The sequence below is a fragment of the Colletotrichum siamense genome (genome assembly GCF_013390195.1).
Source record: "Colletotrichum siamense strain Cg363 chromosome Unknown KSG_Cg363_contig02, whole genome shotgun sequence".
In the NCBI taxonomy this organism is placed as follows: domain Eukaryota; kingdom Fungi; phylum Ascomycota; class Sordariomycetes; order Glomerellales; family Glomerellaceae; genus Colletotrichum; species Colletotrichum siamense.
Window position 1 is genome coordinate 160,472 of NW_023501015.1, and position 12,975 is coordinate 173,446.

At 56.4% G+C, this 12,975-nt stretch overlaps 3 protein-coding genes across 3 annotated transcripts; 1 reads left to right on the forward strand and 2 right to left on the reverse strand.

Moving 5' to 3' along the window:
* Positions 1–630: 630 nt before the first annotated feature.
* On the reverse strand, positions 631–941 carry CGCS363_v002063 (uncharacterized protein; the record flags this gene model as incomplete). The annotated part of the gene is made up of 2 exons (XM_036633912.1): positions 631–738; positions 795–941. 2 exons carry the CDS (start codon positions 939–941, stop codon positions 631–633), a joined length of 255 nt encoding a protein of 84 aa, XP_036499510.1.
* A 998-nt stretch (positions 942–1,939) lies between these two features.
* psme4 (Proteasome activator complex subunit 4) lies at positions 1,940–7,970 on the reverse strand (the record flags this gene model as incomplete). The annotated part of the gene is made up of 3 exons (XM_036633913.1): positions 1,940–2,002; positions 2,057–7,385; positions 7,504–7,970. The coding sequence occupies 3 exons, from the start codon at positions 7,968–7,970 to the stop codon at positions 1,940–1,942; spliced, it is 5,859 nt and encodes a 1,952-aa protein (XP_036499515.1).
* A 3,226-nt stretch (positions 7,971–11,196) lies between these two features.
* Positions 11,197–12,621, forward strand: mae1-0 (Malic acid transport protein; the record flags this gene model as incomplete). The annotated part of the gene is made up of 3 exons (XM_036633914.1): positions 11,197–11,221; positions 11,279–11,450; positions 11,532–12,621. 3 exons carry the CDS (start codon positions 11,197–11,199, stop codon positions 12,619–12,621), a joined length of 1,287 nt encoding a protein of 428 aa, XP_036499516.1.
* Positions 12,622–12,975: the final 354 nt, after the last annotated feature.

Sequence of the window (12,975 nt, forward strand, 5' to 3'; positions counted from 1 at the left end):
GAATCGGTTCGGGCCGGTCATCACCCACTCGGAAGCCTTGCCGCTGCTCTCGTCATTCAATGACGTGCTCTCAACCCAGCAGATGAAGAACCGCGACAAACAGCCACAAGCGCGAAGATTGGTTCGATGAGGCTTTACATGCTGGGGTACCATGTCCCTGTCCGGTGCATCTCCTCCGAGTTCCTGCGACATCCGCCGCATCTCAAGATTCTCGCCGGAGCGCATCCGCGATTATGGGGCCGAACCGTCATGTCTCCAGCTGGATACTTATATAGGTGATAGGCACGACTAGGATAGCTAAGACAGTGGATGCGATGGAGTCGCTGAATACAAGGCATAGACGCGCGATGAAGATTATCAATATCATAGGACGTTGGAACTCCGTCTGAATACCATGACTCTGGTCGGGTACGTCAAAGATGTTCACGAGATGAACAACTGCATCGCCGGCAGACTCGAGTTGTTTCTGATATGATGCGAAATCAGTATTCGTTTATCCATCATACAATTCATATTCCACAATCACAATCACAAGCATCATCTTCACATGCGCAAGCATTCAATCTCAACCGGGTATATTGTTCACCAACCCCTCCACCCTTCATTTCCTCCTTACTTGACATACACCCTCTAAAGCTGGCAAGCTTCGCCGGTGTTCTGCGTAGTACCAAGCTTATCGTCGCAGTTAATATCGAAGCGGCTCTGCGCCAGAGCGTTCGACTTGGCGATACAGCAGATCTAACCGCAAGTCAGCATCTTTCCCTCTACTTTCTTCACGTCAGGTGGCAACTTACTCCCCTGCCGAAATCCTTTCCACCGGCGCCGGTGCAAATACTTCCATCAGTCATCACGTTGTTGCTAATGTCTCTGCACAAGAACGTCGAGGCCTGCGCGGAAGCGAGAGCGACGAAGACGCTCGTGGCAACAATCGTGAACTTCATTTTGCTGGTTTGGGTATATGGTGCGTAAAGCTTTAAAGCAAAGTAAACAAAAATCGGGCGATCAACGCTGTAGTGTAGAAGACTGAATAAAGAGGCTGGATGAACTTGAGATGAACCAACCGTCCCTCAAGGTCCCAGTTCATCCGTTTTATACATCGTCAACAAAGTCGAGTCAAGTCATGACAAGAGGCACCGACAGCTGAGGGCCCCGCCTCACTCGTTCCGGCAGAACGACCCGCACTCCGGTACGACACTGCGCTTCACACGCGCGCGCCGAGTCATTGCCCCCCGGCCGCGCCACCGCGCCGGTACACGTCTCAGACGTCTGAACTGGGTCCCTGAAACATTGACAACGGCGTCGGCGAGAGCTATTTCCCTGTCGCTGCGCGCATCTTCATATAAGGCCAGCAATCAGAGGGCGGCCTCGCGTGAATCGTAAATGGGGCCCCGGTCTGGATGCATCAGCTTGTTCCAGAACGTTGGCTTCCCTCAAAATAAAGTTCACGATAACCTTCCGAAATAAGCTGCAAACTGGGCAAACTAGCCGGAGAAATCCACGCGAGTTGCCTGACGTTGCGTCGTCACGGAACTCTCCACACAGTGATCACCCGAGCTTCGTGAAAGTCCAATGGCAGAAACGATGTATGAGCTATGAAACTAGCTCACCAATAGACACTCTCTTTATCCCAGAATCCATCCGTTGACCCCGTCTAATAGAGCCATGCAACCCAGTTGGATATCATCGTCCACGCATGCCTTCATAACCGTACATCTATGAATGACCAAGTCCACTTTACACGACTACGACGGAAAGGCCTGCTGTTCAAGTATGCTCCGTTGCCTCTATCGTCGTAATCCTCGCCGTCGTCTCTCTTGTTGTCCTCGCCCCTCTTTGGCGTCCGGTGTCGTCTGGCGCTTTCGTCTGGCGCCTTCGTCCAGCGGCTTCGTCCGGCACCTTCGTCCGGCACCTTCGTCCGGCGTCTTCGCCCGGTGCCATTTTAGGCAAAGTAGCTCTTCCACAACACACCCTCCAAGTCCTCAAGCTGCTCCTGAGTAAAGTACTGTATGTAGCTGTTAGCTTGGTGTATGAAATAACATGTGACGTGCCGACGTACCTTCTGATCCACGCTCCAGCTGTCCTGTCTGGTCTTCTTGAAGTCGGAAAGAATTGCCTTGGTGGCTTTACCGACGACTCCAGGGTCGCTAGCTGCACGAGTCGCCAGAATTTGCAGAACCTCAGGCATCCAGGACGGCGGCGGAGTGGCGTACGGGAATGCTTCGATGAGCGCACCCAGACCAAGGACAGCCGCATGCCTGCGGACGATTTGCTTGGTGGTGTCGACCGGCGTCTCGGTGCCTGGGAGCTTCCGCTTCGGCATGGGGTTGAGGCGCAACTCATTCTCGTAGCGCTTCTTCAGAAGCTGAATGGTAGGATCGCGGATGCGCTTCGGCGAGCACCTGATCATGCCGGCCAAAGTGGCAGAAGCGCAAGATCGCACTTCAAGCTGCGCATCAGCCAGCATGTCACTGACAGCATCAAACAAGATGTCACGCTGCTTCTTCTCGATGAGGAACAAGCGACGGAAGTAGATGACTTGCATGTTGACCATGGATCTCAACCGCTGGTGCCAGCTGGCCGCAGACTTGCCAATCCTGACCAGAGCATCAATGAAGGGACCATCCTCGCCTACGCGGAAAGGAATGTTTGGCAGGTGACGGTAGACATGATAGGCGAGACGCATAAGCTCGGGGTCTTCTTTGACATCCATCATGTGGAGGAGCTGCTCCATATAAGGCTCCGGGAAGAAGGGCATCAGCTGAGTACACTCCTGAGACGAAAGCGTACTGTCCAGCCAAGTCAAGACGGTCTTCGATCCGGAGGTGTAGGAAGACGGCGTTTGCTGTCCGGGCGTACGCTCTTTACGCCACTTTTCGAGTCGATCGAAGATCTCGCGCATGGTAGCGTCGAACTCCTCGGTGCACTTGTAAGGGCGAATTCCCAGAGACGAGGCCTCCTTGTTTGCCTCCAGCAAACGGTCGACATTCTCGAACGATTCGTGGTACCTGGTGCGGTAGATGGTAGCGATGACCCGACCCATTGCCTCACGGACCGTCTTGTACGGGTGGTCGATATGAGCCAAGAAGTCTTCGAGGATCGGCTTCTCGTGACGGAAGTGCCAGCCAGCGTCAGTGATAATAAACTCGAGCACTTGCACCTTGCTCGACTCCTTGAACGCGGCATTGGACGACATATCCAACCTGAAAGCACTAAGGGTATCGACCAACTCGTGAGATCGACGAGGGTCCTTCGGATCTACTGTCAGATGCAGGCAGGAGACCCAGTACTGCAGGTTCTCCGGCGTCAGGTCCTCGTTGAGAATCTTCAACATCAACGTAGCGGCGAAGCCCCACACTTTATCACGGAATTCGAGGGGGTCGTCACTAGACCCGGCCATCAGTGCCGCCAGTATCTCTGATGTCGCCCGGTGCTGGTGCTTATCACTGCCGTCGCCGTATACGTCCGTAGTGAGTTCCTTGACGTCGTCCAGCGTGATCTCCGTCCCTCCGTAGTGCATTAGATCGAATACGTGCATGAGCATGTACACGTTGCCCATACGGAACCGATCGGCGCCCGCGTCACGGGGCTCTTGCTTGAGGTAGTCGAAGCAGGTCTTCAGCCAGTCGCGCGTCAGCATTTTGCCGATTTGCGACCGCACGGCGGCCTCTCGCTCGTCGTAGTCGGTAAAGGGGTCGGGCTTCGCACGAGAGGCGAGGAACTTTTTGCCCCACACAAGCCATCCGGGATGGTCGGAGTCCACCATGTATTCAGCCTTATTGGGGTCGGAATCAGCGAAGGCCGCGAGATAGCGGTCAGTAAAGTCCTTGTCGCCCTTCTTCACCTCTATCGCCAGTTTATTCCGATCCTTCTCCTTCTCCAACAAGTAGTTGCGGTAGTCGTGGTCATACGCGGCGCGCATCTCGACGGCCTCGAACACGGAGGTGAAGGCGGACGTGTAACTAGCCCGAAGCCCAGGGTGGGTATCGTTCGTGCCTTGCGCGACCAATTTGATGAACTCTGGGGGTGCCAAGGTGTCGAAGCGTAGGCACAAGTTGGTGGCAAATATCACGCATCGGGAGGCAATCTTCCAGTGCGCCTCCTTGGCCATATCGACCAGCTCCAAGCCCAAGGCCGCCTTCTTCTTTTCGACACGTTCGCGACGCTGGACAATAAAGTTGTGGCGGTTGTCAATGGGCCGAGAGCAGTCTTCCGTAGGACGGATTTGCTCCACAAGGTCCTGATTGACGATGATCATCCGCTCGAATGGCTTTCCGAAATCCAAGAGGGGAAACAGCGCAGTGGCGCCCAGCTGCTGGATGCTGGGCTTGTCGATAGTGCCTGCCTTTAAGTAAAGTCGAAGAGCCTCCGGGGCAAATCGCCAGTCTTTGACGATGGTCCTTAGGAGACTAGTGAAGAAGAGAGTATACATGGCACCCTTGATGCGATCATGGTCGATCTCGTCCAGGGCGACGCGAAGCCTCTCGATAAGGACCGGAATGACGAGGGGGCGACCGCCGATAAGAGCCTTGAGGGACGAGTCCAAAGCGCTTTGTGCCACCCGCCTGACGTCGGCGTACGAAGACACAGACGACTGGGCTAGGTTCAGAAGTAGCTTCCTGTCCAGCTCGCTCTTCTGCCTTGCGGAGGCATTGTGCTTAACTCGCAGCAGCTGGTACGCGTCTGCACGCTTGATCAGTAGAGGACGCGGGTAGACCTTGCGAAGACCGCTAATCTTGAAGGCTGAGATGTCCGACTTGTACAAGCGAAGGTGTCTCTCCAACGGGTGGGCAGAGCGCTCAATACCGACGTCGGTGATCCATGTGCGGTAAGCGGCGTAGAGCGCGGTGAAGCAAGACACGTCATCCTCTTGCTTCTGGTTGAGAAAATCGTGCGTGCGGCATAACAGCTGGCCGACGTCCTCTCTCAACTCATGCAGCTTGCCGTAAGCTGGATCCTCCTCGGTAAGAAGATAGCCGGCGTCGTACCGGTACTGAGGACGTGTCTCCTCGTCTTCGGCAGCCTCGGCCAGAGGGTCATCGTCATCCATCGGGGTGTCGCCATCACCATCTTCCTTCGCACCGTCTACCGTCTCGCCGGCCGCACGATGAGGATCAAAGAGAGTCGCAACACCAGATATCACCAAGCGGATCTGCTGCAGCAGTCTTGAAACCTCATCGGACCACTCCTTGTTCTTGCCCTTACGGCTGACCGGTGGTTGCTCGCCCATCAAAGAATCCAACTTCTGCGCGGCTGCCTTAGTTTGGGAGTCGAACAGCTCGACGGCGAACTGAATCTCTCCAGCCGAGGGCCGGTGCCACTTGATGGTCAGGTCAGCAGGAGAAGTGGTCTTGCCCCAGTCGCCCACATCAAGGCCACGCTTGATGACATCGGGCTCATAAAGAGCGCTATCGATGGGATAGGTATGCGTCAGGTTCAGGAGGAGATGATGGATATAGTTGGAAATGTGGATCGTGGGAAGACCTCGGCACTTCTCTTGCATGTACTTGGCAACGTCGTGGAGCTCATTCTGGTACTTTAAGACCTCGTTTCCGACGTGAACGACGACCATGCCAAGCATGCTGACATGCCAGACCAATGCGCGGTCTCTAGGCAAATAGTCTGTACCACTGCTTCTGTCGGAAGCAGCGTGGTTGTAGTCGATCTCGTTGCGAATGTTGACGATGAGCATCGGAATGAAAACCTTGAGCGTCTTTTCGGGATTGACCTTGCACAGGGCGTTAAGGATCCACGCCATGGCATCCCTCGCCTGGTGGACAACGTGTGTTGATACGAATGAGGAGAGCTTTTCGAGGGCGGTGTCAAAGAGCTCAGGAGACAACGATGCGAAGAGAGGAGAGAGCGCGGCGGGTAAGGCATTGATGACGTTGTCCTCTGGAGTGCCTCCTCTGATATGAGAGGCGTCTGGCAAATTCTCCAGCAATGTGAAGACCTTGCCAAGAAGGGCGATGACGAACTCGCCAAGTCCTGCCGTCGAGGATCTCAAAATATTCGCCTCGTCTTCATCAGAAATTTCAGTCTCGTAGTCGAGCTTGATATCCTGTCCCTCACGCTCCATGCGCTCCATCTCGCCTTGAACCCATTGCATGGCCAGGCTAGTGTCATGAACGGAGTCGTTATCCTTGACTAACGGGACCATGGGGATGCTGTAAGCCACACTTTGGAAGAAGTTGAGGGTGTACTGCGTCTTTCCCAGGTCGTTGGCGTCAATGCCGGGCAAGGCCAGGGCGAGGAGGGCTGTGATGTGGCATCGGAAGCCCTTGGTCTTGGACATGACGTTGGCGATCATCTGCAGGCCGTTTAGACTTGAAGTAGTACGGTGAACTTCAACCAAGCCCTGCAAGCTGGGGTAGAATCGCTGCAGAGCGCCGGGCAAGATGAGATTGGGCTCCAGGTAGGCCAGGCCCTGGAGAGACGCGTAGTAGTAGTGAGCGACTCTATTGCTCTTTGAGAAGAGACCCATGTATGTGACCTCCTTGAGAGCTGTCACGAAGCGTGCCTTCAGAGCGGGTGTGATCCTGCGGTCTTCGGGCGTGTCCAGCTCGCCACTCTTCTCGCGGTTCCAGCGAGAGACAAAGATGTCGGTAAGATAGACGGTGAATTGGCCGAGGAAGGTCGTCCAAGAACCGGCATTCGACGGGTGGTAGAAGGTGTCAATGGCCTCAAGCAAACCCTCCAAGCTGGCCAGTATTGAACTCTCCTGCTCCAGGCACTTGGGCGAGAGAGAGTAAACGATCCACCGGGCAATCATGTACGCCGTCGGGTACTTCTTCTTGTCCTTCTCCAGGTACAGACCTAAACCGGACGAGTAATCCAGCGTCGAGTACGGAGAGTTTGACTGGCCAACGGGGATCTCTGTCAGGCGCAGAACAGCCGTGAAGATCCACTCAGACTGCTCCTGGGTAAAGATGCCGTGGGCGTCGAAGGGAGTGTGGGTCGACTGCAGGAAGTCCCTCGCCATGCGGGAGTATAGGTCGATAAAGAAGATGTCGAAGCTCTTAGAACGCGCAATCAAAGACCACAGGTGGAAAAGTGTGGGCATGAACTCCTGCGGCTGGGAACAAGGGACGTTCTCGGGGGCCGCGTCGGTTGGCAGCAAGGCGTTGATCGTGCCGACAACGATGTATGCGTTAGACACGTCGGATGTGCTGAAGTAGGGCAAGAACTCGTCGAGCATCTCCTTGCGGTCTTTCGGGTCGAAGTATGTCTGGGCGTGTAAACATAACTTCCATAGCTGTTTCTGCGATCGACGTCGATTGGTTTGATGTGAGGCCACTTCAGATGGCAGGACGAGGGCCTTGATTTCTCTCCATAGCGGGCGCCAGTCGAGCAGGAGGTCGTCTACGGGCTTGAGGTAGTGGTATTTCCTGGTGATGACGAACGTTAGCAACAGAGACAACGGGAGACGACGAGGGGCGACGGGGACAACGAGGACGACGGAGACGACGAAGGACGCCGAAGAACGACGGAGGACGATGGACGCACCTGGTGAGCACAACGACCATGCGCAAGAAACGGTCGGCGGTGCTAGGGTCCAAACCAGGGGCCAGACAGAGGTGGTAGTAGAGCTTCGCCAAGGTGGAGCGCAGCTCTCTCGTCATCTCGAATTTGAGGTTCAGCCATCCTTGCAGCTCTCTAGTCCAGTGCAGTGCGCCTGGGCTGAAGTCCTCGGCCTTGATGGCGATGTAGAGATGCTTGAGAATACCGGCGAGGGCGGCATCGCGTTGCTCCTCCTTCTCGACGGGGAAGGGCAGGTGGTTGAAGTAGCTGAAGGTGCGCGGACGGTAGCGCTTCTTGTCGTCCTCGTCCGTCTTGGTGTAGGGAGGGCCGGGGGAGTTTGACCGCGAGATGGTGTCGACGGAGGCGAAGTGGCTCGACAGGAAGTGTGCTGTCGAGGCGGCTGACAGCGCAGCAGCGTGGTTGGAGGGCTGAGGCCCCGGCGTCTCGTCCATTGTGTGTGTAATTGTGTAGTAATGCTGTCTACGCTCGATGTTGAGGAGGACGGCGGACGACGACGAGGAAGACGACGACGGCGACGAAGATGATGGGGGAGGGCCGAGCGGAGGGGCAATGGCAGACGGCGGCGGCAGCGGTGGTGGCAGCTACCTTGTGTTCGCACAGGTGCAGCAAGGCAGGATGTATCCAGCTCCCGCTTCCACACCAACTAGTGGAAAGAGCTGGACGTCGGTCGGGGGTGTCGTCGGTCGCGGGGCGTTCGTTGATCCGGAGCAGCACGTCGACGATGGCCGGCAGGACAGGTCGAGATGCTGACAATCCTGTGGTGGTCAATTGGAAATGCAATCACCGGCGGAAAGATGGAATGTGGTCAATGCAGTTTCCCCTCTGCCTCAAAATGGGGCAGGCAATGGGCGGCGGTGGGGGATGCAACGAAAAGAAGGAGAGGAGGGAAAAAAAAAAAAAAAAAAAAGGTGATGTTGGAGGTCGGGTGTTCTTTTGGTCAAATACCTTGCCTGCCAGGCGTGGGCGTGGACGGGAGAAGATGGACGTAAGGCAGGCGGGACGGGAATACTGTGGTGAGGACACACACACACATGGAGCAGCAGCACAACCACAGACAACGACACACACAGGCGCAGGCGGGACAGAGGAGAGAGGTGCAATGCAGTGTGCAGTGTGCAGTGCAGACACAGGCACAGGCAGTGGGAGTGATGATGCAGCAGAGGGCAGCCTGGGCCTCACCTTTGCTGGGAAGAGTGAGGTCAGCTCCCCCAAGGAAACCGCATTACATAAGATAGAGCTTTGGATGACCATGTATTCTGCAGCCGTGTTTTGCAGTAGGGATACATGAAGAGGGAGGGGGACCTCGTGCCCACCACCCAAGGTAGGTTGGAAGGTCCACCTCACTCTCGGCTGCCTGCCCTGACGGTGCGCGCTAAGCTTAAGCAGCCCGCCCAGAGCAGCAGGAGCATCGCAGCAGCAGCAGTAAGTGGTGACGAACAGCACCTTCCACCTGTACGCGTTCTTGGCAGCCTTGTCTTGTCTGGGTGCACCTGCTCTTTCCCAAGTTTCCTTTCCCTCAATCGCCCCACCTGCCGTCCGCGACTTCCCACTTTCTCCTCGGGTGCAGTGGCAGCTGCTGCACCTGCGCAGGGCCAGTGCTCCCTCCCTCCGCACTAGCGAGCCGCTTTCCTATGGCGATGTACCTCCATGTTGCTTCCACCTGTTTTAACGAGGCAGACACATGGGTGGTACTTGCTGCAACATTTACTGAACCAGGAAGCTCTCCACTTGGAGGAAGCAGGAGATCCAACCCGTCACATCCATCACCAAACAACACCTCACTCTGACATGCAGCAAGCAAACGACATGAAGCTCTCGCCAGCAAGCAATCAAGCAATTAAGCACCTTCTGTAGTCATTCTAGACCTCAACACAGTTGACAAACATGGCCGACAGGAGAACATGTTGTCTCCTCCATGATGTGCCCGCGTCACCAGGGAGAAAACAACGCAAATGAGTACGAGTAACCGGCCGTCCGCTCACATCCCACAGCATGAACCACCAACATCCGCTTCCCGACGAACACCTCCCCCAACAGCCCCGTGATCGCCAGAACACGTCGCATTGTCTTCTACCCACGTTGCGACCAGGGCCAACCACCTTGCAGCCCACGCGATCATGGGCCATGGCCACCACCAACACAATGATAACGGCCCCTCGACCCTCACTCCGCACCGCACAAAACAAACATGCCGCCGCCACGGCTACCTGCATCTCCAGCCACGTCTTGATGGATCGTCCGCCTCCTCTTTACTCTGTATCAACATTGAAACCTGCATCTGCGACCACTCCAGCAGACTCTGGCCACCGTCTACTGATTAGTCAGGCCTCACCGGACCACCCTCTGCCCACTGACTCGGAGCGGGGAGCCGGCCGAACACTGCCGGCAGACAGACAGACAGAAAGACAATGGATCCTGGGACCTGGACCTTGACTGTGGCCAATGCTCCTCGCATCTTGTCACTCCTTGAGTCCCTAGGATTTCCCCGTTCCCAGCTCCGAGTTCCCAATCCCAATCCGCTCGCCGAAGGCGGACAGCAGAAGACGCAATCATCCGCAGCCACCATCTCGGACACTACACAGGAATTCGCACCCAGGCCTGCTGCCTCCCTCAACCACCATCAGCCAAGCCGTGTTTCAGTGTCACGATCGGTGTGAGGTGCTGAGGTGGAGGGTAGGCCGCGTTGTCTCTGATCTGCCTGCGCCTGTAACCCGACACCTGGAAAGTTCCATCCCAAGAAACAAAAGACACCTCACATGACACCCGGGAAGGATTCTTGCGTTCCCGTCAAAAATCCTGTCGCCGCCATGGAACAAAGCTAGGGTCCAGAAAAAAAGGGGTCTTGCACGCCCGGTACTTTATCGTACCTTGGGCATGGCGCGAACAAGTGCCGGGTCGTCCCCAAATTTTAAGCAGCACTGGCAGCAAGTCATCGTCGCATCGTCGGCGCTGTTTTTAGACTGTCGCAATTCATGTGATGGGAATCGCATGTGGGCGCACGCTCAATTGGAAACCGCATCTATTAGAGCTTTGGATGACGCAATGTCATGTTTTGACTGCCATTGTGTAGAATCATCACACTATGACAACCCATCATCATAATCCATGAGGATGACTTTTCTATTGCTTGAAGACTCACCTAGATGGATTTCTCGTCTCCCATCAAAACCATCACTCAAAGCGAAATCCCGCCCGACCACTCGGCGCCGAGGCCGACGCCACACCTTTCCGGCCCGGGATCAATCGGGCCTACCGAACCATGGCCTGCCGATCTAACTTTTTTCTCGCCCAAATTCCCGTCTATTTCCATGGGCCATGAAGAGCCCAAAAGACAGCCCAACCTACAAATATTCGTCCACAGCCCCAGCCCAGACCACGTCGTATGCTCGATAAATAGCACAGCATCATACGAGCCCCTTTCTCGTCACCCAAACATTACCTGCCCTCTGGCGTGACCCCCACCTTGGCGCCACAGCACAGCAGCTGACTCATCCGTCCCAACCCACATCAAATACAGGGCCCATCCCGAAACTGGTGCAAGCGCGGTGACGTCGATAACCTCACCTTACCACTTTTCTCAAAACCATCACCTCAGCTTCACCAGCACTCATTACAACTTCACATAATTCACACATTCAATGTGTTCCGTCACTCATCATGGCTGTCGTAGATGAAGAAGCAAGTAAGTCGCCATCGAATTCTCCTCACTCAAAGTCGACCCTCACTAACAATCCCCCAGACATGTCCAAGACCTCAACCAGGTCGGTGGCCCAGGGCAACTCGGATGCGCCGCCCCAAAACGCCCTCATGGCGACCATCTCGCGCACCCGCTCCCGCACAAACACGATCCTCGAGAAAGTCTCACTCCGCGAGCGCATCCACCACTTCACCTTTGCATGGTACACACTAACGTGAGACCTCCCCTCCCCCACCCCGGTGCCGGCTCCGAACCCATCGGCCCCGACGACCCCGAGCTAACCCCCCACTCGCAGCATGTCAACCGGCGGCATCGCCCTCCTCCTCGCCGAGACGCCCCACCGCTTCACCGGCCTCGACACCATCGGCCTCGTCGTCTTCCTCCTCGACGTCCTCCTCATCTTCCTCATCACCCTCGTCCTCTGCCTCCGCTTCTCCTTCTTCCGCAAGGCCCCCGCAAAGGCAATCACACACCCCTCCGAGTCCCTCTTCATCCCCACCTTCTTCCTCTCCCTCGCCGCCGCCCTCTCCAACATCCAGCACTACGCCGTCCCCAAATGCGGGCCCTGGCTCCTCACCACCCTCCGCGTCGCCTTCTGGCTCTACCTCGTCGTCACCTTCTTCGCCTCCGTCGGCATGTACCACCTCCTCTTCACCGGCCGCCGCCGCCTCTCCCTCGACAGCATGACCCCCGCCTGGATCCTGCCCATCTTCCCCGTCATGCTCACCGGCACCCTCGCCGGCTTCATGTGCCGCTCCCAGCCCCCGGCCCACGCCGCCGCCATGCTCGGCGCCGGCCTCGCCGCACAGGGCCTCGGCTTCCTCGTCTCCGCCTTCATGTACGCCACATACCTCTCCCGCCTCATGACCGTCGGCCTCCCCGTCCAGCGGCCGGGTATGTTCATCGCCGTCGGGCCGCCGAGCTTCACCGCCGCCGCCCTCGTCTCCATGGCCGCCGACGTCCCGCGCCTGATCGCGTCCGAGGGTTCCCTCGTCCCGGCGTCACTGCGCTCCGCCGCCTACCTCACCGAGATGGAGAACCCAAACACCGTCGCCTTCGCCATCCGCGCCGTCGCGCTCTTCACCGCCGTCTTCCTTTGGGGGTTGTCGTTTTGGTTCTTCTCGTCGGCTTGCCTGTCGACCGTCTTCGGCATGCCGGACCACTCGTTCCATCTGAGTTGGTGGAGTTTCGTGTTTCCCAACGTGGGCTTCACGGTGGCCACCATCCGCATCGGCGAGGCGTTCGGGAGTGAGGGGCTGCTGTGGTTGGCGACGGTGTTTACGATTTTGTTGGTGGCGGTGTGGCTCTTTGTCGGGTTCTGCTGCGCCAGGGCGGTGGTGCGGAGGAAGCTTGTCTGGCCCGGCCGTGATGAAGACAGCGACTGAGATGCGTATGTCGTCGTCATTTGATTCTTTTGGAGCTCGTAATGGTAATATGGACGGTGGCCAGGATAGAGCCGCCGTCCTGGTAATGATTTAGACTTAGACCGGATACCCCGCCTGAAAGAGGCACTTGTATAGTTTGATAGATAGCATCGAAAAGTAACTGCTTTAGGGAAATATCTGGGAGTAGCAGATCATCACGCTGTTGAATGAGATCTTTCTATCGTGAAGTTCCTGTCCAAAAAGTCTGTCGATTCAGCCAGAGAGTCCTTGTGCCACTGGCGATGGAGAGTAGACGATCCACCTACTAACCATGTATGCTGTCAAGTACTTCTTGTCCCTCTTGAAGCACTTCGA